Source organism: Rana temporaria, chromosome 9 (genome assembly GCF_905171775.1).
Source record: "Rana temporaria chromosome 9, aRanTem1.1, whole genome shotgun sequence".
In the NCBI taxonomy this organism is placed as follows: Eukaryota; Metazoa; Chordata; class Amphibia; order Anura; family Ranidae; genus Rana; species Rana temporaria.
Window position 1 is genome coordinate 26,798,248 of NC_053497.1, and position 26,163 is coordinate 26,824,410.

The 26,163-nt window shown below is 39.6% G+C and overlaps 1 protein-coding gene across 2 annotated transcripts in view; it reads left to right on the plus strand.

The window, feature by feature from the left end:
- The first annotated feature begins 628 nt into the window (after window positions 1-628).
- LOC120913219 (pre-B-cell leukemia transcription factor 3) overlaps window positions 629-26,163 on the plus strand; it is a 284,479-nt gene continuing 258,944 nt past the window's right edge. Inside the window, exons 1-2 of one of the 2 annotated variants that reach the window (XM_040323014.1) lie at window positions 629-5,437; window positions 6,946-7,019. In XM_040323014.1, coding sequence (XP_040178948.1) covers window positions 5,241-5,437; window positions 6,946-7,019 — 271 coding nt within the window. In that variant the 5' untranslated portion in view covers window positions 629-5,240. The remainder of the gene's footprint in view (window positions 5,438-6,945; window positions 7,020-26,163) is intronic. The other variant, XM_040323015.1, reaches the window with a different exon arrangement.

Genomic DNA, 26,163 nt, shown 5'->3' on the forward strand with positions numbered 1-26,163 from the left:
AAAAATATATATTATATATACAGTATGATGTTTGGGGATTATAATTCGTTTTCTATAAAATAAAATACTGATCTAAACTTGTAAACAAATAGTAGCAGGAAAGGTGTGCTCTTGAGGTGTACGATCGGGTTGTATAGTGTATGGCTGGCACACTTTAGTCTCATTCTTCATTCTCCAGATGGATTTTTATCTCTAAGCACTCCGGGATGTGTGAGTCTCTGTGAATTCCTCCCGTCCATTGCTGTGTATAGGATGCTATCGCTGCCCTCTCTCCGCTCCACACAACATCCCTCATCCTCCGCTGCCATGGCAATGCGACGAGGACCAGCCAGCATCCCTCGCCGTCCCCGCCCACCCCTCCTGCGCGTCACCGTTCGAACCCGCCAATAGCAAGTAACAAGGCGGGCGGGAAAAAGGGGCGTGCTCTCAACCAAGCCTCCCCGAGCCTACCCTGCTAGACGCACCGTCCCGGAAAGCTCCATCCTGATTGGCCGCCCCCCCTCCTTAGTAACGGCGGCAAGGTCCTTTCCTTAGCAACCGCATCGGCGCTCCGTTGCTCCCCACAGTCTCCTCCCGGAAAGGCTGGTCGCCGCCTCCTCCTCCTCCTCCCGGGGCCCAATACACGGGGAGGAGGAGCCTGCCTCCATTATTTATATTTTGTCTCCCTTTTTATTTCCTCCCCTCCTTCAAAGTCTGACACGTCCGCAGTGAGTGAGTGGCGTTGGCAGCCTGTCAATCCGTCACCGGGGCCGGCAGCGAGAGAGGAAAAAAAAAAAAGAGCCAGAGAGAAGCCGCCGGAGCCATAAATTTCCCCCCTCCGCCCGGGAAGACCCGGCACCGGCCCCCCATCCATCTCTCCCTCATCACCCGCCGACCACGGAGAAAACTTTTTTTTTAATTGCCGCTCTCAGCCTTCATCATCCGGGCACCTTACCCCAATATCAGTACCCCGCCCCCCCCCTACCCCAGCCGGGACACAAGTTCTGATTGATCGATCCCTCCCCGGGAGGAGAAGACTGGCAGCTCCGGGATGGAGGAGAGAGAAGGATGAAGGATGGACCAAGTCAGCAGAACAACAAGAAGAATCCCAGGAAAATAAAGCATCAGCCGCTCCGAGGACATCCCGGAACCCCGATACTTTCCTGATCATCACACCGGAGAACCCCAATACTTCCTGATCACCACACCGGAGAACCCCAATACTTTCCTGATTCCCCCGGCCCGTATCATCACTCCACACAGGAGAACCCCAATACTTCCTGATCATCACACCGGAGAACCCCAATACTTCCTGATCACCACACCGGAGAACCCCAATACTTTCCTGATTCCCCCGGCCCGTATCATCACTCCACACAGGAGAACCCCAATACTTCCTGATCATCACACCGGAGAACCCCAATACTTCCTGATCATCACACCGGAGGACCCCAATACTTCCTGATCATCACTGCACACCGGAGAGCCCCAATACTTCCAGATCATCACACCGGAGAACCCCAATACTTCCTGATCATCACACCGGAGAACCCCGATACTTCCTGATCACACCGGAGAACCCCAATACTTCCTGATCATCACTCCACACCGGAGAACACCCTTCTATCCTCATCTCTTCCATTATCACCGGGAGGATATCATTAGAATCCTCATCTCCCCCCCACAGGACATCAATTGCAACATTCTTCACTCTGCTCTCATCTCCTCACATTGCAACATTGTCACCATCAACCCTTCACATTGAAAGTGTGTTGGGGAGAGTGGGACAGTCATTGCTAACTGTCAGATCCCCGTCTAAATCTGAAGATTTGCAACATTGTTACTTTTCTTTTTTTCTGATCTCCGAGGAAATCAATTGCAACATTGTCACTTTGCTCTGATCACTTAAGATTTGAACATTGCCTCTTTGATCCCTTTACATGTAAAGGAGGAAGGGGGGGCTCATTTGGTAACTGTCCTAAGAAATCACTTGCAACATTCTTACTTTTTTTTTTTGATCCAAGGAGGAAATTAATTGCAGGACTGATCCCATTTTTAGAAAGGGGTGGCCTCATTTGCTGTCAGATCTCCCCAGGAAATCACTTGCAGGACTGATCCCTTACATTTTTAGAAAGGGGGTGGCCTCATTTGCTGTCAGATCTCCCCAGGAAATCACTTGCAGGACTGATCCTTTACATTTTTTAGAAAGGGGGTGGCCTCATTTGCTGTCAGATCTCCATAAGAAATCACTTGCAACATTGTTACTTTTCTTGATCAGAGGAGGCAATTAATTGCAGGACTGATCCCTTACATTTTTAGAAAGGCGGGGGCCTCATTTGCTTGCAATCTTCCCTAAGAAATCACTTGCAGGACTGATCCCTTTCATTTTAAGGAAGGGCTCATTTGCTAGCTGCCCCCCCCCCCCAAAAAAAAAAAAACACTTGCAACATTCTTACTTTTTCCAATCGGAGGAGGGAAATAATTGCAGGACCAATCCCTTACTTTTTAAGAAAGGGGTGGGCTCATTTGGTAACTGTCAGATCTCCCTAAGAAATCACTTGCAACATTCTTACTTTTTTTTTCCATCCAAGGAGGAAATTAATTGCAGGACTGATCCCTTTCATTTTTAGAAAGGGGGGGCTCATTTGCTGTCAGATCTCCTTAAGAAATCACTTGCAACATTGTTACTTTTCTTGATCAGAGGAGGCGATTAGATACAGGACTGACCCCTTTCATTTTAGGGAGGGGGCTTATTTGCTAGCTGTCAGATCTCCCCAAGAAATCACTTGCAACATTCATCCTTTTTTTTACGATCCAAGGAGGAAATTAATTGCAGGACTGATCCCTTTCATTTTAAGAAAGGGGTGGGCTCATTTGCTAACTGTCAGATCTTCCTAAGAAATCACTTGCAACATTGTTACTTTTGTTGATCTGAGGAGGCGATTAATTGCAGGACTGATCCCTTTCATTTTAAGGAAGGGGGAGCTCATTTGCTTACTGTCAGATCTTTCTAAATCTGAAGAGGAATCATTTGCAACATTGTTACTTTTTTTTCTGATCACAGAGGAAATCAATTACAGCACTGATCTCTTTATTTTAAAGGAGGGGGTTCATTTGAATATTGTTACTTTAATCCCTTTAATTTTAAGGAAGGGGGAGCTATAACGGCTACCTGTCAGATCCTAACTGGTCAGATAACAAACCTTTAGGAGGAATCATTTGCCAGGGGGGCTCATTTGCCAACTGTCAGATCTCCCTTACCTGAAAGAGGATTCATTTGCCACAGTTACTTTTTTTTCTAATCTCCAAGTAAATTAATTGCAACACTGATCTCTTTAATATTAAGGGGGGAACATTATTACTAATTTTAAAGAAGGGGGGGTCATTTGCTAACTGTCAGATTTCCCTAATCGTAAAAAAGGAACCATTTGCAACAATTACTTTTTTTTTATCAATCGCAGTGCTGATCCCTTTAATCTTAGTTGGGGTTCATTAGAACATTGTTACTTTTGATCCCTTTCATTTTAAGGAAGGGAGGGGGCCTTATTAGCTAACTCAGATCTCCCTAATCTGAAGAGGAATCATTTGCAACATTGTTAATTTTTTCTGATCTCCAAGGAAATTAATTGCAGGACTGATCCCTTTAAAATTTTAAGGTGGGGGGATTGTCTTAACATCGCTCATTTTAAAAAAGGGGGGTCATTTACGAACTGTCAGATCTCCCTAAATCTGAAGAAGGAAATCGTTTGCAATATTGTTACTTTTTCCTGATCTCGAAGGAGGAGATCAATTGCAGCACTGATCCCTTTTATCTTAAAGGGGAATCACCCGAACGTTATTACTTTGTCTCCCTGATTTTAACTTTGCTAACTGTCAGATCTCCCAAATCTAAAGGAGGAATCATTTGCAACATTGTTCCTGTTCTATTCCTCAAGAAATCAATTGCAGCACTGATCCCTTTGCTCTTAAGGGGGAGGTCAGCTGAACATTGCCACTGATTTTAACGAAGGGGGGCTCAGTTGCTAACTGTCAAATCTTTCTTATCGGAAAGAGGAGATTGTAACATTGTTACCTTTTCTAAAACTCATTTTAACAAGAGGGAAATCAATGCAACATTGTTACGTTTTTCTTTAATGCTAAGAAGGGGGCCATTTGAAGATTGTTACTTTTTCTGATCCCTAGAAGTCAGTTGCCACATAGCTGCATTGTCAGATATCCCTAATCTTAAGGGGAGGATCATTCGAACATTGTTACTTTTTTCTGATCCCTAAGAAGTAAATAAATCGTTACACTGTTACTTTGTCAGATCCCTGACATATTAAGGGGGAAATCTTTTGTCACGTCCATATTAACATAGCTACTTTGTCAGATACCATACATCCTAAGGGGGACATAATTGGAACAAGGTTACCTTTCCTGATCTCGTTTTTAATAAGGAGGAAATCATTTGCAACATTGTTACATTGCCCTTCAAGGGGGAAAATCATTGTTACTTCTTTGATCTAAACTTAAGGGGGGGGGGGGGTCATTTGAACATTTATTTTTATTCTGCTTTTTTTTTTTTGCACTAAATGGATAAAATCACTCATCAATAAACTTGATCTTTGAAAATCAATCCTCTTGATCAAGAGCTGTCCAGGTGTTGAGGAAAGAGTGGAAGCCAAGGCACGGGTTTGTGGTGAGGTCGCCTTCCCATGGAATAAAACGATCAGAAGAAGAAGATGACAGCTCAGCCTGATGACATCTGACACCATGTTGCAGAGCACCGCATGGCTTTTTGTGTTGATTGTATGATCCTGATGGGATGAACTGGTCACTGGCCTTGTGTATCTGAACACTAGATCCAGGACTGTCCCTTTTTACATGAGACCCCCAGAACCGCTTTTGTCTCTGGAATAAAACTCTGATCTCTGCACAAAGACAATCCTGTGATTAAAAGCATCATCAGCAGGGGTGCTCCGGTCTTGTGTTACTTTATGTTTTTGTTTTTTTGACGATCTGATGGAGTGAAGATCTGTTCTAACTCCTTGGTTGTAAGTGTGAGGCTGGGATCTGATGTGCTGGACTGATGATCTGAATTGATGGAGTGAAGATCTGCTCTAACTCCTCGATTGCAAGTTGGCAACAAAAAGAAAAGGGAGAATCGGAGTGTGAGGCTTGGCTCGGACAATTGCCATTGTTGATGTGCGGGGCCCAGCAGTGCTACCCCTGACTGTGAGGTCTCCCCTTACAGTCGGTTTTTCAATTGATCAAAAAGGAGTATGGACGATCCGACCAGGATGTTGCAGACTTTGGCCGGGGTGAACATGGCTGGTCACTCAGTACAAGGGGGGATGACTTTGCCTCCACCACATGTACACGATGGGACTGACGGGGATGGCAGGAAGCAGGACATCGGTGACATCCTGCATCAGATCATGACCATCACTGATCAGAGCCTGGATGAGGCACAAGCAAAGTTGGTTTCCACTGCAATAAAAAAAGCACACACACACACAGCATCACACTTTCCCTCCCCACACATCACAGCAGCTCATCACTCCTGTACATCCTGGAGTGAACAACTTCTCAATGCAGGCAGTTTGTCAAATAAGCCAACACATGTTTGGGTAGCAATGAGGCTGCGATGCAGCTGGAGGCTCCTTCTAGCAATGGGAATGACATGATGCCTTCAGCGGATGTCAACAAACCTTGCAGCAATAGCCTTGTGTAGATCTGATCCCAGGGTGTCCTTTACATGCAGCTTTCAGGACTCCTCCAGCCAACTCTTAATCTGCTTCTTTACTCAGAAGATAGAAAACAGCCCTATGTAGAAAAAGCAATCATTATAAATACATAGAGCAGGGAAGGGACCACACAGGTCCATTCACACTCATTTATTGGTTCATATATTGTCAAAGTGATGCCCATAAAGGCAGCAGCACAGATCACTGGAGGCTCCTCTTGAGACAGGGGAGACCCTTTATCTGGTCCAAGTCCCTATATAGGCTATTATTTATAGTTCAAGCATTCAGGATCACTCAGCTCCCATCCAAGTAGCAATAATCTGTGATGCAAACTCCCCCCTGTAAAGGAAAGAGTCGGCCAATAAATGTATAATTTTCTACCCGACCATTTGTTGTTTTATTCCCGACAACTTGTTTGCATGATTTGTAAACAGCAGGCGCGCTTTAGTGGTCTTTGTAAAAAACGAAAAAAAAAAAAAACGAAAAACGTGCGCAGATTTGGAGCTGCCTTTTGTTTTATGTGGCTGTGCCCATTTTTATTATCTAACATTAGCAAATCCATCTGCCGTACATTTTGTGAAACACAATACTTTGAAAAACAGACACTTTTTTTTTTTTCTTTTTTTGTTGTATAAATGTTTGCAGGAGCCTTTTAGGAGATGTATCTGCAGAAAACAGAGTACAAAGGAAAAAAAAAAGTCAGTGTTGGGAAAATATATTGCTGTGTAAAAGTTGGCCCCTTTTAATAAATCAGTTTTGATGTGGATTGAAGCAGTTTATTGCAGACAAGTGTTGATTTATATTTACTATAATAGCAGGCTAATCTGACATGTGCGTAAACATTACAAATTGTAAAACCCTTTATAGAGAGAGCGCAACTTCCAGCTTCCCTTTCGTTTTTATTTTCCTACACTTTGGGGTCGAGCTGCAATCTTTCCAAACAAGTTGATCCCAATTAATTAACTTCCCATGACCAATAGATCACATTTTTGTTTTCAATGGATAGCATTAATAATCACAATTTGTATTATAGTTTTATGGTAGTGCTCAATCACATAGGTGTCCATTTCCCCTACTGATGCCTTTTATTGATTGTTTTAAAGGTGTACAGTGCATGCCTTTAATTTATGCTTTTCCATTGTGCATCATACAAAATTATATTGGACAGTTCTATGTAGTTTAAACGACTGTTATGAATTGCTTTATGGTAATACTGTTCTTGTAAATCATTTTTTTCCAGAAAGCATGCACTGAACTGTCATAGGATGAAGCCAGCGCTCTTCAGTGTTCTATGTGAAATCAAAGAAAAAACAGGTAGGAGTCTTAACCTTTCTGAATTATAAACCCTGAACCATGGATGGCATTACAACCCTGTGTGTCCACGCTAAACATGGAGCTGGGTGACGCCATCTTTGTTTTCTTAACACAAACTGGTGCAAAAAAAAAAAAACCCTATTGATCATTTGTTTACGTTCAGTTGGTGTGTTGTATGTACTGAATGAGGAAGGGGGTCACAGCTCACCACCGCAAACCCATCTCCCTTTATGTGTATGTCATCATTTAGCCCTTGAATATTGGGAAGGACAGCTGTGTAGCAGCTCTGTGATTTTTATTAGGTTAAACAGGAATGCCAAGTTAATATTAGACATCGAAATACATTTTTTTTTTGTTTTGCATGTGTGCTGTGATCAGAAATAGCTAGAACTGCTAAGCCCTATGTCTGCTGAGGCTGTAGGAGGCAAACAGGGACATGTATTTCCACTGAGACCATCACCAGAGCTATTTTTTTTTCCCTCTCTGAAATCTGCCCAGACCCCCATCGCAAGATCAATACTGAAATCTTGACACCAAATCAAATCATTAATTAACTGCGAAATTCACTGTTAAAGATATCTGCATTTTGACTGAGTTGCCCAGGTCAGGTCTATAATTATAGAAAGAATACTAAAAAGAAGGGTTTTGCAATGGGGCTTTCTTAGGCTTAGTTTTAAGGCAGCTGTATTATTGGCAGCAGCATATGTTTTATTCCAGTTAAATAGTAGCTTTATATTGCCATAATATAGAATACTTTTTGTGTAGGTTAATACTCACATTTTTATTAAGTTGTATGTTACAGTATATATGGCATGATTATATCAGTTAAAACCGACCCCTTTATTTAAATATATATAAATATATAATTTTTTTTAAACTAAGCAAATATATATTTTTGTTTGTATTTAACAGTGACAAAATTAATATTTACCCAGTGCATTGATTCATGTACAATGCATTGTCTAAATCTATTGTATCCTTTGCCAGGTGTTTATTAGATAAGTTCGCTGTGCATCCCTTAAGATATTTAAAATGCATCCTTTTTTTTTTTTGCAATTACATTAAGAGCAGTTTGAATAAATATTACGAGGTGTTACTGTGACCATAGTTGACCCAAGCCTTTTAAACAGCTGCTAGATCATTAATATCCTACAATCTATAAGACAATGTAATGGATACCCAGGTGCATAGTCTTTTTTAAGAAAGGGTGGCACAACTGGCCCGAACAGCTGTGGAGAAGAAAAATGGGCATTCTGGAAATTTGCTTTGTTGAAATTATTTATTTCTTGAAAAAAAAAAGTGATCATTAAATAATCCAGGGGATTTCAAGGGTGTCAAATCACCAGAACCTATTAAGGGTGTCAGTTTCAGTGTTGAGCTTGTCACTGATACATTGTAGCGAATCAAATGACTACAATATATATATTAATTGCTGGCACACCTAATCAATCACCGTCAATTTCTGTGTGCGGAGAGGGTTTTTTTAAAACCCCCAAATCTATCTCTCTAATTGCTGCTTTCTGCTGGAAGAATACACATTGACCTGATCTTCCAAACACTTCCACGGTTTACAATAAACCACAAGTTCCTTTAATAATTCAGGAGTTTTCTTTATGCTCACACCACATTCTTTATAACTAAACTGTTTTCATTTAATAACTTGGATCTCTGAAACACGCAGTTCCTGGTTTCAGAAGAAAGTAGAAAATCATATTGGGGGAAAGTTTTGTTGTAAAGGTCCCATTGTGACGATGTAGCATTATAAAAAAATATTTGCAAATTATTTTTTGTCATAAGTATATACATTATAAAATAAATTAATTCTAATAAGTTGTGCTTTCTTTTGCGTGGATAGTCTTTGCATGACAGTTTCCAACTGATGATAAATTTCATATTTCAATATAGAATGTTAAAGCTTTTGAAATATATTGTACAGCTCCCTAAGGATAGGTCGTCACCTAAAGCAGAAATGATAACAATTTAAATAATCGCAGGTTTATTCCGTATGTGTGATGAACCTAATCAGTACTGTAAATAAGGTTTCAAATCCCAGATCTTCCTCGATTAGACAGGGTAAAACTATAGTCATGGATGATATAGCTGATGGCTACAATTGTCCCGTGTTGTCCTAGCTTCTGAAAGTGACAGTAAAATTTAACAAAAGGAAATATTTAAATGGAGAAAGACATGCCTATTACATTATGAATGAGCAGAAGAATGTGTAAAAAGGGTCTTCTTAGCACACAAAAGAATGCACAGCGGCCAGCCATGACATTAGTAAACAGAACAGCAATTCAGAACTGTCGTGTGATCTCTTTTTTTTTTTTGCATCATCATTTTTGCCATGATGTAAAATCAAGTCTGATCCACTGAGCGGAAGTGCCAATAGATTACACCGGTGTAATTCACACATTGCAATACTGTCCGGCTGTCTAGGGACTGTGAATTAACAGTGGGAGCAGCTGATTCGGTGCCTATAAACAATGCTGCAGTTCAGGTGTTTATTTTTATCCTTCATGGCGTCAGTCTGTTTAATGTCACTGAGGGTGGCCAGGCTTTCTATTTAATACTAACACAGAAACTTTACCTTATTAGCTATTGAAAATGATCGGGGTCATGACATTGGAGTGTGCTGGTCATATTGCTGTTTTTTCTTTTTAAATAGCAATGATACAAAGCAAATCTCTCGAAAAATCCTAGATCAGAGAACGACTTGTTTTTTTATTCCCACTTCACGGTTCTGTTTATTTTAACGATCACATCAGCCAGCGGGTATTGAATAAGCCGGCAGATAACAAGTACGTTGGTGTTGACGATACATTTATCCCTACTTGTTTCGCAGACTCGTAGATGTAGTTCTCTTTTCTTTCCTTATTGCCAAGAATTGGTGTAAAATTACCCAGTAGTTATCAAGTGTTATTTATGTTTGTGCTTTGCTAACGGTAACCACAAGGTAGCAGGCTTTGGCACTTTTTTTACCCTGTAATTTTTTTTTTTTGCCTAAAATATTACCTTGTAGAATCACAGGGTTTTAGAATTGCTTTTTATGGGGGATTTGAAGAGTTAACCTGCCCAGAATCCCTTTGCTGTTTATTTGTTTTTGATTAATTTTTCTTGGAAATCAGGGGGGGAGGCCAAGGAGATTACGCCTGCTCGACCAGTGTTTGTTGCATGTAGATGAGAAATGACCTTTTTTGGAATTAAATAAACAGGCTGTGGATTTCTCAGTTAGCCATAGGCATAAAAATCAATGCACGTGAACATATGATTGCGTATGGCTGTAGTTTTTTCTTTCCCCCCCATTCTTTTGTCAACAAGCCTGAGCCTTAATGTAAGTTTTTATCCTCAGTGGAATACACACTGGCAAAGCCCAAGATTGCTTCATTAGTATTTTTGATCTGAGAAAATTAGAAATATTTGTTAGTTTGTCATAGAAGCTGGAACAGCTTCATCAGTCTCTGAAAAACACTGGATTTTCTTGTTGAAAATCACTTTCTGACACCCATTAGTACCCAGCGTAGAAATTATGGATGGATTTCCGAGACAGTTTGTTCATTCAGGTAACACCTTCAGCCTGTACATTTGGGATATTTAAAGATCCATGTATCAACTAGGATAAAAATCCGCTTCCTGGCACTACCTTGGCATCCTTTCGTCCTTTTCAGATCTATCCAATAAAATCTAAATGTTTTCATTTTTTGATTTTCTGAATGCAGGACTTGCCACTGAAAAAAGGTACATCGACAGCTGCCAGCCACCCATAAATATCGTCAGTGTGAGCAGAGTGCTTGAATGGCATTCATTTAGTAGTAATGTCTAATGGCATACGTGATGGTCTGCCAGATTTGTGGCCTTCTGCGAGTCTTATAAGCAGGACAGACTTGGGAAGATCATAAAATGTAATGAACTTCTCCACTGAGCGAGGTGTCCGTAGGGGAAGCTAGAAGGACCGTCTCGGGCTAGTTGAAGGATTTTTATATGCCTAAAGAGAGTCAGTATAAACGCTCACTGAACATTTTTGACCCAGAAAACAAGATGTGAGTGGCCAGTTGGGGGACGTTAACCCTTTTGCAGCCAGATAGATCAGTAAGAAATAGGCGTATGATGTGATTAATAATGCACTTGTAAGAGATTAACACTACTATGCTTCAGTCTAAAAAAAATGAAATATGTATAAAAAAAAACTGGATCCATGGAAATCACCCCTTTTGCACGTTCAGTGGTTGATAAAGGGAACCAACTTAGTAAAGTTGTAGAAGTAAGCCCCTGCAGTTATAGTATATACCTGTACCTCCCTGTGTGTTTACTTGTGTGTGTGTGTATATATATATATATATATATATATATATATATATATATATATATATATATAATGTATCCTTAGATTATTTGTGTTCTTTTAAATACCGGTGTGTGCCACCCTGACGACTTTCATGTTTATTTGCTGGATATTCTTTACAATGTGCACTCAGGACCTATTTAATCATGTGGAGATCAACTGTTGCTTATTATACATACATACATACATACACACACACACACACAAAGGCAATATAAATAATGCAAAAAGTAATACTGCAGCAGCAACAACAACTTTGTAGTGCTGCGACTGCGCGTCATGTTCAAGAGGGGGCTGATGTTTTTTTTTTTCACTTCTCGCCCATTCCCCATCCAGAGGGAGCATGAAATTATCTATGGCTAAAGAACAAGAACGTGTCACATTACATGCTTGCGATGAAAAAAAATCTGCAATATTAATTTCCCAGCTTGACATAACCTTTAGAAAGTGCTGATTCAAAGTGATCAGACATACCTTTTCTCAGTAAAAATGTGTACTCTTTGAATAGTGATAGGCCATGCCAGATAAAGAGTATATTTCCCCTTTAGTTTTTTTCTACCACATCTACCTGTGTTGCTTCTGTTCCCTTTTTGAAAGTCAGAGTATGTAATCCAGCTACTGAAATGTGGTAATGTATACTATGTATAAAATCATTATTAAAATCTGTATAATAATTATTTACATTCCCACATTTCAGTAGCTGGATTACATACTCTGACTTTCTCCTTATTATATTTAATAAGGAGAATAAATAAAATAAAAAAAATACTATATATATATATATATATATATTATATAGGGTGCTATCAATGTGTGTGCTCTCTCTCTCTATCTATATTTGTGTGTATATATATATATATATATATATATATATATATATATATATATATATATATAAATAAATACATGTGTGTGTGTGTGTATTTTTAATATATATATATATATATATATATATATATATATATATATATATATATATAGATAGAACAGCACCTTACGTAATAAATATAAGTACAGTATATATATATATATATATATATATATATATATATATATATATATATATACACACACACAACTATCTATGCAAAAATAAAAGATATGCACAAAATACAAAAAGGCGGGGGTTACATCAGAGAGCAGAATTATTTGTTCCTATTAAAGAATAATCCAGTAACTCCAGTAATTATTTATAAAAATATATACTTTTTAATATTGTCTATTGTATTGATATTTTAATTGTCTATAGTATGTGTGTGTGTGTGCACAGGTATGACTATAGATATGAGGTTGTACAAATTCTAGTAGCCAAGGCACCCAAAATTCTGTAAAATAAAACTAAAAACTTTAATTGCATCTAAAAAAAAAAGCGAATGGACAGAATATTTTTACTTGTGTATATATATTTGTAAAAAAACACGTGTGTGTGTGTGTGTGTATTTATAGGAAAATGTGATTGACTTTATAACAATTTTTTGTAATCTTTGTGTACGTGTGTATATATATATATATATATATTTATTACTGAAACTAAAGTCAAAACAAACATGGGTTAATTTCTTAGGAAATACATGTGTTAAACAACATCAACTTGAATATGAAAGTCTGTTTGCATCATCAGGCTCAGTTTCCTCCTTTAAGGTTAAACAGCATCCAGTATCATTATAAACTCGATAAATTAAGTTTACCAGCGCTAGTTGAAAGCGTTAGTAAACATATCCATATATTATGTATGGTAGCCAAATAATTTTTTTGTATATATTTTAATTCCCTTTTTTTTATGATGACATTTGCAACTGATGCTGTTAATCCAGATGGGATGCTGCGTGGCTCTCAGACTTAGTAGTGGATGATCAGTGCATGCAAATTCTTTTTTATTTTTTTTATTTTTAGCTGTGTCCTTCCTTCACTTTTTGGCTTTTGTTTGCTTTACATTGTTGAGATTTTTCTTGGTCGTACATCACTGAAGCGATGCGTATGTTGGCGATCTATAAAATGTATAATTATTGCAGTGTTGGGACAGGAGAATATCACACGTTTATTCCTTTTCCACACCGAGATACATTTTATGAGGGCAGCATGAAATGTCATGTATTTTCTGATAGCCCAATAAAAGTTATTACTGGCTGAATAGGGGTGCTGGAATATAGCCGAGCAAAAGTATTTGGGCATAAAGCGGCACTTTTCAAGATATATATATATATATATATATATATATATATACACTGTATATATATATATATATATATATATATATATATATTGTATTTATTTTTTCAAAAGAGGGACATATAGTTGTTTGTAATCTGTATTATTTTAAATTGTAATTGTCATACTAATCAGTTTTGAGCATTAACCATGAGCTATGGTGGTGATGAGTAGTGTGTAGAAAAGATACAACTGGACCGTAGTACATTAGTAAAAGCTAGTGTAATCCCAGTCCTTCTACCTCCTCTATGGCCATATTGAATGTCTCCCTGTGAATGTATGTGTTTTGCTCTGACATGGTTTTGTCACAGAAGCTCTGCTTTGCATTACTGCAATTGTCACTTGCAGTTTAAACAAGGATTGTCTTTTCTCAACTTAACAAATCATATTATACAGACTGAAAACTGCCCCCCCCCCTTTTTTTTTTTTTGCGAACACATAGTTCTGTCATACAAATCTGTGGGTGTACGGAGTTCACTGTGTGAATAGCAAAATGTATTTATTTTTAAGCATGGTTATAGCGCAGATAATTTACACATCACTTTACATATTCTGTACATTCACATTAGTCCCTGCCCTCAAGGAGCTTATGAACTAAGGTCCTCATTTCACATTCATACATACACATTCCAGGGCCAATTTGGACAGGAGCCAATTAACCTACCAGCATGTGTTTGGAATGTGGGAAGAAAACCACACAAGCACCAGGAGGACATGAGCATGCAAGTTCTATGGAAAGCTCTATGCAGGTCGTGTCCTGGTTGGGATTGAAACCAATGACCCTAGGAAAAGGCAAGGAAGGAGTAAATAAAGAACTGTGGGCACAGTGTATCCGACATTGCAAATGCAACTGATAAACACTAAAACATTATAGCGTGAATGTAAGAGTCGTGCAATGAACAGTATTCAGTCATGTGCCAGGTGTGCCATTCACGTGATCCTGCAGTAGTTGGGGCATGCCATTCATTTTAGAATATGCATACCGTACATCTACAGTAAATGGGTACTCAGAGAATGTTTGGGTTGGACTTTCTTTACATTGGCTGGTAGCTCTGCTAAAATATTCAAATACACAGTTTACTGCAAATTGATTTCCCATTAATGTGGTCTATAATGTTCTAGTCTATATATAAATTTATATATATGTCACTTTCAGCACGCTCGCTCATACGTTTCTTTCTTTCTTCTTTTCCTTTTTTCTCTGTCCCTCACTCTTTCATTTTCTCTTTCACTGTCGCTCACTCTCTTTTTTTTTTTTTTCTCTTTCCCTCGCTGTTATACTCTCTGTCCCTCACTCACTAATTCTCTCTCTCTTTTTCGTTCTCTGTCCTTCTCTCCCTCACTTTCTTTCTCCCTCACTCTTTCCCTCTTTTTTTATTTTATTTATTTCTCTCTCCCTCACACTTTCTACCTTTCTTTCGCTGTTCTCACTCTCTCTCTCTCTCTCTCTCTCTCTCTCGTTCTTTCTCTTTTTATCTGTCCCAGTCTCCCTCTCTGTTTTTCTTCCCCTGTCCCTCACTCTCTTTTTCCATTTCTTCCCCTGTCCCTCACTCTCTTTTTCCATTTCTTCCTCTGTCCCTCACTGTTTTCTTCTCTCATTCTCTGACCTTCTCCCTTTCTCTCTCTCTCTCTCTCTCTCTCTCTCTTTCTTCTTTCTCTGTCCCTCACATTCTCCCTCTCTTTCTCTGCCCTTCTCTCCCTCTCTTTTTGATTTCTCTGTCCCTTGCCCTTTCTTTAGCTGTCCTCACTCTCTATCTTTCTTTTAGTGTCTGTCCCTGCTTCTCTCTGTTTTTCTTTCTCTGTCCCTCACTCTTTTTCTCTCTTTCCCTGTCCCTCACTTTTTCTTTTTCTCTTTGTTTCTCTGTCCCTCACTGTTTTCTTATCACTTTCATTCTCTGTCCTTCTCTTTTTCTCTGTCCCTCACACTCTCCCTTCTCTTTCTCTGTCCTCCTCTCTCTTTTAATTTCTTCCTCTGTCCCTCACTCTCTTTTTCCATTTCTTCCTCTGTCCCTCACTGTTTTCTTCTCTCATTCTCTGTCCTTCTCCCTTTCTTTCTCTCTCTCTCTCTCTCTCTCTCTCTCTCTCTTTCTTCTTTCTCTGTCCCTCACATTCTCCCTCTCTTTCTCTGCCCTTCTCTCCCTCTCTTTTTGATTTCTCTGTCCCTTGCCCTTTCTTTAGCTGTCCTCACTCTCTCTCTTTCTTTTAGTGTCTGTCCCTGCTTCTCTCTGTTTTTCTTTCTCTGTCCCTCACTCTTTCTTTTTCTCTCTTTCTCTGTCCCTCACTCTTTTTTTTCTCTTTGTTTCTCTGTCCTTCACTGTTTTCTTATCTCTTTCATTCTCTGTACTTCTCCCTTTCTCTGTCCCTCACTGTTTTCTTATCTCTTTCATTCTCTGTACTTCTCCCTTTCTCTTTCTCTGTCCCTCACTGTTTCCTTATCTCTTTCATTCTCTGTCCTTCTCCCTTTCTCTTTCTCTGTCCCTCACTGTTTTCTTATCTCTTTCATTCTCTGTCCTTCTCCCTTTCTCTTTCTCTGTCCCTCACTGTTTCCTTATCTCTTTCATTCTCTGTCCTTCTCTATTTTTCTCTTTCTCTGTCCCTCACACACTCCCTCTTTTTCTCTGTCCTTCTCTCTCTTTTTTTATTTCTCTGTGCCTTACTCTTTCTCTTTCCCTTTCTTTCACTGTCTATCACTCTCTTTTTATCTGTTCCTGTGTCTCTCCTTTTTTATTTCTCTGTCCTTCACTCTTTCGTTCTCTGGTTCTTTCTCTGTCCCTGATTATTCCTTTCTCACTGTCTCACTCTCTCATTCTTTTTCTGTGCCTCATTTCTCTTTCCTTCTCTCTCTTTTAGTTTTTTTTTTTTTTTACCAGTCCCGCCTTTTTCTCTCTTTCTTTTCCTCTTTCCCTCAATCACTCGCTATAAACATATTTACATATTTGAGGGAGGAGGAAAGCAGAACAAATATTGAACCGTCATTGTTTTATTCTGGGTAAAGCACTTGTAGGTGGTTTCTTTAATGAAAGTCTAGGCAAACAAGCACCAAAAGTGGTATTTTTACAGTGAATTCCCCTGCCTTGTGCCAGGAAAGAGACTCTTATAGCTAATATGCTAAACTAATGATATGGTTCTTTGCTTAATAAATTCTTAAACATGGCAGTTTTTAATAAAGAAAAAAAAAAAAGGGGTGTACTTAAAGCTGGTCTGGTTTTTACAGTTTTCTCAGGCTAGAGAACCTGTATTTTAAATGATACATTAGGATGGAGTAAAATGAAAAGAATAAATCCCTTGAACCCGAGTGGTTGGTTAGCCTTGTAGCTTGTTGCCAGCACTGTGTATTTTGGTATTGTATGGACTGTGTGATAAGTCGTAGCTAATACAGGACTCGGCTGAAAGGCAGTGACTTGTCTAATCGCTGGAAAGAAAAGTATTTGTTTGCTTGAGCTTATTCAACCATAATCTACCTATTCACACCAAGGGAAGAATGTGGCGTTTGTTTTTTCCCTGGCTCTAACCTCTCGCCAAGGTGAAGAGGAAGCCGTACAAAGCTCGCCTTTTTCATTAATGATAACCTTTTGTCACTCTTGCATTTCAGGCAGTGAATTATGAAGGTTGTAAATAATTCACATCAATATTTAATATAAATTATTAAGGTTTCTGTCAGGTCGTTCAGGCGCTGTTTCTCTAAACCTTGAGCAATTTCTGATGAATTCCACTCGAAAACGCACAACTCCTATAAAATTAAATACTCCACCCTCTTACCCATCACCTTTGCCACCCTGCAATTTTCACTGTTCTGAAGTGCACTGTGAAGGAAAAGGAGATGGAATCCGGGAATTTTTTTTAAGAATCTGTTATAGCGTCTAATTCTAGGCTTTTCATATGAAGAGAACATATTAAACTGCCCCAGCCACTCTCAGTATGTCATGCACTTTGGTGACAAGATTATCTGGTTTCTTGCTTCTCCATGCTGTGAATTGTACCCTAGAGACCCTCAACCTTAAAAGAAATATATTTGCAAAGTGCAATAACCCTTAGAAATCTGATTTCACATTTCACTGCTAGAGCTACAGAAAACTGAAGTCCGATTGGTTGCTTTGTGTCATGCATTTTATACATGATCATTGCTTTTGTGAAGTAGTATTAAACCCTCAGTGTTTTTTAGCTTGGCACAAAAAATAAGTAAACATCCCCCAGTAAACTGTTAAAATTCTTACCCAGCTCTTGCAATTTACAACTTTCAATGTACTACTGACTCCTGCTCTCTCAGTGCTGCTTCCCTGAACATCCGGTGTTTACAGGAATGAGTTAAAGTAACACTAAACTCTGATTTTAGTGAAAAAAATAAAAAATCTATTCAAGTTTGTACACTTAAAGTGATACTAAAGATGTTTTTTTCTTTAAATAGCAAATATTTTGTTGTTGCCTGCTCTGTGCAACAGTTTTGCACAAAGCAGCCATGATCCTACTGTTCTCAGGTCCCTACGACTCCCCCTGCTAAATGCCCCAATAGCAAGCCGCTTGCTATGGGGGGCATTTATGTATGCTCGCACACAGTGCAGGGAGACACAGCTCTAATCTCTGCATGCAACGGTCACACCATAGGATGCTGCAAGTGGAAAGAACCACCCTGTGGGCAGAGATCATGGCACCACCTTGAACTAGAACATAGGCAAGGACTGAAAGATAAAGAAGCTGCATACTCAGAAAGTGATTACATCAGCTATTTAAAGCGGGGTTCCACCCGCAATTTTTTTTTTTTGAAAGTCAGCAGCTACAAACACTGTAGCTGCTGACTTTTAATAAGGCCACTTACCCTAGGCACCCACGATGTTGGCCCCCCCCCCCCTGAGGCCAATCGCTCGATCCTGGCAGCTCCCGGTGCTGCCATCCTTTCTGAGGGAAACAGGCAGTGGAGCCTTGCGGCTTCACTGCCCGTTTCCTACTGCGCATGCGTGAGTCTCGCAGCGCTTTTGTGAATGGGCGGCTGCTTTCTGGGATACACACAGTTCCCAGAAGGCAGGGCAGGGAGGACGACCTGCCCTGGTATGGGAAGAGGCAGATTAGGAACTTCCACATAGCAACTGCCATTTCTGGTAAGTAAAAAAATAATTTTTTTCAAAAAAAAAATCAAATTTTTGTTACAGAATTTTGGTGTATTTTTTTTTTGGAGTGGAACTCCACTTTAAAGTGCCTAATAAAAACGGAGGGTTCAGTATCACTTTAAAGCAGCCCAGTTGCTTATTCAAGTGGTCATTCACATGCATAGCATGTTGAGATAATATTTAGCAAGAGGAGCAATTTCCAATCTGGGGTAACCAAACCCCCAGGGGTACGCACCAGGGTGTTTCATGGGTACATTTGAAAATTCTTTAATGGTGCCTTAGGCATTTTCATAGTACAGACAGGCTGTCCGCCAGCACCATAGCAACCAATTACATTGTATCAAGAAACCATTGATATTATCATTCATTGTTGATAATATATTATTGATCAATGACGTTGTATGTCCAGAACGCAAGGCATCATTCATTACTATGGTGCTGGTGATGGGACTGTATTTGGAGTTTGCCTCTGTCCAGACCTGCTCTGCCTCCAGCCGTCTGCCATGCTACCACACATGTAGCGCCCAAACACCCAAAACACAGCTGATCTACTCAAAGGTGCTCTCACACAGATATCATTTGGGGAGGGAAAGGTTGCTGGCTTGAAGGTTGGACTGTAAATATGGGGTTCCAAATCGAAAGGAAGGACTTTGATGTAAAGGGTGGCTCCCATTGTGAAACGGGAACTCTGATGTGAAGAGGAACTCTCCCTGCGGTGGCAATAAGATGCTGACATCATCATCCAGTGAAGATATCTTTATCGTTCAGCCTAAAAAATACAGCTCGGCACTATTAGCAAATCCCCTTTGTTAAGGGAGTTCAATTCAGTTGCTAAGGGGTACAGGATTGTAAAATGGTTGAAGAACACCGACCTAGAGAATGTATTGTTTTCAGACAGACTTGTTCAAGAGACTTGCACTAGGACATAGAAGACAATTAAAGAGGAGCTCCAGTCAGTTCTAAAAAAATAGTTGCTGACTTATAATAAACAGACACTGACCTGTCCAAAAGAATAAGCGCCATTCTCATCGGAGCTAGTTCTTCATTGGTCATTGGGTCCCCGGCATGTTATCTTGGGGCAGCCGGCTGTGACTCTTCACAGCTGCTTCCCACTGTGCATGCATGAGCCACTCTGCACTTTGTGAATGGTCCCCCAATCTTCTGGGACCTGTGACATCTCCCAGAAGGTTGTGGGCAGAGGGAGAGAGAACTGGTGTTGGATCCACCTTAGCGGTCCGGCAGGAGGTGGGAGCAGGTAGCTGTCAAACCCCCCCCCCAAAAAAATATTCCAACTGTGGCAGAGGAGAATAGGGAGGAGGAGGAGAAGGCAGTTCAGAACTTCCCCTTATGAGTGAAGTTCCACTTTATGGCACAGCTCTTCTGTAGATGTAGGAAGCTAATTTTTTACATGTGATTAACAAATCGGGCTCCCTTCAATGGATTTAAATTTTCAGCATTTAAATAATGCAAAAAGGACTATATCTTGTAAGTTCTCACTTTTATAGTAACTCTCTTACTCCATGCCATATTGTATTTGTACGTTGATAATGTAGATATAAGTCGGCAACTCAAACATTGAAAATCTTTATTGGCTACACAAGTACATCCAGTAAAACAATGATAACCCATTTAGGCCACTGTGGCCTTACTCAATGATGTTATGAGTATAGCCACAGCGGCCGAAACACATTAGCATTGTTTTACTGGATGTATTTGTGTAGCCAATAAAGATTTTCAACGTTTGAGTCTACCGAGTTGTCAGCTTATATCTATCAATGTTAAAAATATTGAGGGACTGCACACCCCAGCCAAAACCACTGGTTTTCAGCTATGGATAACATCATCAGCAGTAGAGCTTGGGTATTGTATTCAGTGATTCTACATTATATTTGTAGGTAGATTGTAGACACAGTTGGTTTCTATTAAACAACAATGACAAAAGATTAAGAAAAAAATAACAAGCGTGAAACCATATGTCTTGCTGGATAGTTACATTTACTGAAACTTTGAGGAAAAAACACAGATATTGAAATATTTGTCCTGGTTCTCTCCTTCAGTATGCCAGCAGCGGCACCAGATATTTTTTAAAGTCTTTGATTATGTGTTGGATATGCTTACCGCTGCACACACATCTCAGAGTAATTGTTTCTTTTATTTATTTTTTTATACGGACTTGAAACCAGATCTGTCCTTACATCAGCAACTGCGCATAAAAAGGCAAATTAGAACGCCGGCATTTTTATACACTGTGTACGATCTCCCTGGTGTGTGTGTTCTCCTTACAGCCGCAGGGAGCTTACAGAAATTGCTAATAAATTTAACAAAGCCACAGAGACGATAGACCTCAAGAATTCCCATTTTGTTGCATAAAATTGCAATGCACGCCGAATTAGCTGCCAGAGGGTCATCTGTCCTAGGCGATGCTTCCCCTCCGTAGCCCACGTCAGAGCGTCTACTTTACTACATTGTCTGGCGTTTCTTGAGACAGGGATATGGGCCAACAATGGAAAGTGACAGAGCACATACTAATGTGGTATGGTTACAGATGTAACGCTGGATCTTTGACACCGGGAATCACAAGTGAAGTGTTTGAGATGGAGATTAGAAATAATCCTATTATACATATGTTGCATTGTGTATTGGTATCTGTGTTTTGTCTCCTGTGCACTGCAAATGGCCTTTATTAAACCCTTACAGAAGAAGGAAGTTGGGCGGTTTAGTTATTCTTCAACATTAGAAGGTTGTTAATGTTAACTATTTGAAACCAATGAAATGCATATATCAATTTTGCATTTTAGTCAAATATTAAATTCCTAGTGCATCCTATTACTTGTGTATATCATCTTAGTAGTGCACAAAATATATTGATTTATAAAAGTTGACCATTCTAAACTGCAGGAGGCATAGCACTCAATTGAAAAAACATAATGTAAAAAGTAGCTATGTGAACTAGGCTATTCACATGACTTATGCCGCGTACACAAGAGCGGTTTGTCTGATGGAAAACGGTCTGATGGACCGTTTTCATCAGACTAACCGATCGTGTGTGGGCCCCATCGGTTTTTTAACCATTGGTTAAAAAAATAGGAACTTGTTTTAAAATTATCTGATGGTTAACTAACCGATAGAAAAAAAAAAATTATTGTCTGTAGGCACGTCCATCGGTTAAAAATCCAGGCATGCTCAAAATAAATTAGGGGACGGAAGCGCTCGTTCTGGTAAAACTAGCATTTGTTATGGAAACGTCTTTTTCTAACACAAAATCAGCTAAAGCAGCTCCAAGGGTGGCCCCATTGGATTTGAACTTCCCCTTTATTATAGTGCCGTCGTACGTGGTTTAAGTGACCGCGTTCTGACACTATCGGTTTTTTAACCGATGGTGTGTAGACATGACTGATCATCAGTCAGCTTCATCGGATAACTGATGGAAAAATCCATCAGACTGCTTTCATCGGATGGACCGATTGCGTGCATTAGACGTATATAAAGATATTTTTGTTAGATTAAAAAAAAAAATCACAAAAACTGTACATTGTGAACTGATTACAGAGTTAGCAGCCACTTTATTAAAGTGGAGGTTCACCCGGAAATGTAAATTTTTAACATTAGATTGAGGCTCATTTTGTCTAGGGGAATCGGGTAGTTTTTTTAAAATCGAAGCAGTACTTACCGTTTTAGAGAGCGATCTTCTCCGCCGCTTCCGGGTATGGGCTGCGGGACTGGGCGTTCCTATTTGATTGACAGTCTTCCGACGGTCGCATCTATCGCGTCACGATTTTCCGCACCGACGTTCGGCTTCTTTCGGCTACTCGTGACGCGATGTATGCGACCGTCGGAAGCCTGTCAATCAAATAGGAACGCCCAGTCCCGAAGACCATACCCGGAAGCGGCGGAGAAGATCGCTCTCTAAAACGGTAAGTACTGCTTCGTTTTTAAAATAACTACCCGATTCCCCTTGACAAAATGAGCATGAATCTAATGTTAAAAAAAAAATTTCGGGTGAACTCCCTCTTTAAATTAACACTTTACTCCTTTTTATTTAACACCTTCTTAATGTTTGTTTAATAATCCCAAACTTTTAAACAGGCACTTTGGACACCACAATAGGGCTGAGTAATGTGCAATCAGTCTGCATCTTTATTCTTTATTCATAAACTGTCACTGATTGGTCGCTATAAGTTCTTATATGATAACATATACAAAAAGCTTGGGTCTAGTATTTTGTATTATTCAGCTTGGAGGTAAATAAGGTTCAGGGGAGCAGTATTGTCAACACAAAGCTGAGATCAAGAACACAGGGATATGACTTCAAACTAGGAGGAAGAAGGTTCAAATCTAACCTTAGAAAGTTTTATTTTAACAAAAGAGTGAGTAATGCTTGGAATAGACTTCCAGCAGAAGTATCGAGTCAGGCCGCGTACACACGATCGGCCCATCCGATGAGAACGGTCCGAAGGTTAACCGATGAAGCTGACTGATGGTCTGATGTGCCTACACACCATAGGTTAAATAACCGATCGTGTCAGAACGCGGTGACGTAAAACACAACGACGTGCTGAAAAAAATGAAGTTCAATGCTTCCAAGCATGCGTCGACTTGATTCTGAGCATGCGCAGGTTTTTAATCGATGCTTTTGCATACTAACGATCGGTTTTGTCCATCGGTTCAATTTTAAAGCAAGTTCTAATTTTTTTGACCGAATGATAACTGACCGATGGGGCCCACACACGATCGGTTTGGACCGATGAAAATGGACCTTCAGTCCGTTTTCATTGATTTTGACCGATCGTGTGTACGCAGCCTCAGACAAAAGTAGTGGATTTAAACATGCTTGGGACAAACAGAACATATCTAAAAATGGGAAAGACTTGGAGCATGTGATCTTTTTTTTATCATCACATTTCTATGTTTCTATGATCTATTGTGTGTGTGCTTTGTTTTTTTTACCTCCCTCTTGATCAACTGTGGGCATTGGATTCTGTATATGAATCATTTTTTTTTTTCTATGGATTTATTTCTATTTTCTATTTTTTTTAATGGTTGAACTGAATGGACAAGTGTCTTTTTTTCAACCTAAATATAACTATCCTACACAAATACACAGTTTATTGGTTGCTTATCAAGATTGAGTTCCTTTTTTAATTCTTACCCCTATAAATAAAGAATGGGTGTTTTGTTGCATACACTTGCAAATAAATGTGGAAAACACACTGCTACACTAAGGTGCCTTTGTTAAGTGCAGCTAAACGTATCTTTCCTTCAACTGCTGGCATCTTCTTCTAGGTGCCAGTCTTTGGCCCTCTTCATTGGTCATTGCAAGATGTAGTCAATCTTGCATATGTGACTGAGTCCGTCATCTATGCACACAGGAACTGTGCCGGTGATGTAAACTTAGCTATGCATGCAGGCAGGCAGGTTGATACAACTTATTGCAGAGGGGACATTGTATGTCTCTTCTATAATAAAGAGCTATCCTGCCTGCTTGCAGTTTGTGACAGCAGAACGTTAGACATTTAAAAAAACAACAACTCTGGGGCATTTATAGCAATACACAAATGGAGAGCAGGCTTACCTGGATGAAAACCTGTATTTCCTAAAGATACAGCAACACACCAAACATCTAGACATTGCCTTTACAAGGCAGCTGAAGACTTTCTGAAGAGCTAACCAGAGAAGTAAAAACATGTATGGCTTTCTTAAGATAAAACAATTAAGCTCTCAGGAGTAGTAGTTCTGGATTTACCATCATGGATAAATGACAGATACTTTTTTTAATGAAGAGAGTAGATCTGCTGAAAAAGGAACTGTTGGCGTAAAAAAAAAAGTTTAACTTTCTTACTCCAGAATTTTAGTTTGGTGGTAATCAAGTGTTCACTGTTTCTAGACTTGGGGCTCTGACTCATTTTCAATGGTATCCAGATCTCATTCCAATCTACCTGTGTGACAAGTACAACGTAGTTCCCAATATGCAGATCATCCTGGAATAGCGCGTATAAGTTATTACCAGGTTGGTTACATAGAGGAGCCATAGGGTGTTTAATAAGATGTGAGATGTGTTCAGCTACTCACCTCAACAGAACAACACTTCTTATTTTTGGTTACAGGTAGATCAAAATGAAACAAATATGGACATCTGCCATGACTGCCAAATTGGATAGTTATGGATATTAAGCATAGGGGCACAAACTCAGATTATGCAAGGGAAAGGAGTTGTTGTGTGAGAACCATTTAGATATACCAGCAAGCTCTTCTCATGGCCACATATTCCAGGTGCTTGTTGCCATAAAGATTGAAGCAGGCCTCCACATGGGGCAGTTAGTGCTGAAAATACCTAAAATGACCTTGCTATGGTGAATAAGGCAAACCTATCTCCTTGGCAAGGTCCAGGAATTCAAGCTGCCCCAAAACTCTGCATAAAAGTACCCATTGGGGGGGGGGGAGAATAGATAATATAAGAGATAGATTAGACATTATTTCCCTAACATCCTCCCACAGAGCCTAAGGGTTAAGTCATCCAGCTGATCCCCAGTCAAATTTAAGTACATACACTGATTGCATTAAAAAAAAAATGTAAATATGTAATAATGACTACAAAGTTGCATTAGTTTGTACCTTTTTATATCTATCCAGAGTTCATCTTTAAAGGCTAAGTCATCTTTGTGTGAGCATGTTTCATGTTATACCCATAGTTAGGGTATTACATGAAACATGGTCACATTCCCCAGCCCCCACTTCCCAAATTGTGGGGTGCTTCTTCCTTTTGAATTTGGCATCCATTAACAGGTCCATTCACCGGGATCTGTGAATGGAAGACTACAAGTCCCATCTGCCAACCCGGCAGAGGATCTCGTAGAGAAGCACAAGTGCAGTGACATCACTTATAGTCCATTGACTACTTCATTCCAGCTCCATTATGATAGGTCTGTACCTCTGAATGAACTTGGAGGGGGGGGGGGGGAGTCTTCAGAAGCCTGTGCATTGCACTGATAATGGTTGCAATGCTCTGCAGGCTCCAATGCAAAAAAATAATAATAAAAATATAATTAATGCAATTTCTGATTTTGTAAATAGTGTGCATGTATTCATTTTGTTCATTATGTTTTTAAATTCAAGAGTATCAAAGGGAAATAACGGTACTGCTTTGATATCATTATTCCCAAAATGCTACAGTATGTTATTCACAAAGATACATACATTGTTGGCTTTCTTTTAAAAGTACTCAATATAGTATCCCAGAACTCAGCAATTTAGTAATTTTCTTGCATGCATATCACATACTTTTCAGACACGATGAAGTTTCCCTAATTAATAGGTGAGATTACTTAGAGAATTTAAACACTAACTAGTAAGTGGACCTCTTAGCACTTAACACTCACTCTGTCATGGATATTACAGCATCCAAGGATCATCCTGGCCAGAAGCTCTGGCAGCTGCAAATCTGGAAAAACAATCCCGTGATGTCATTTTCCAGACTCCACAACCAAAGACTGGCCAA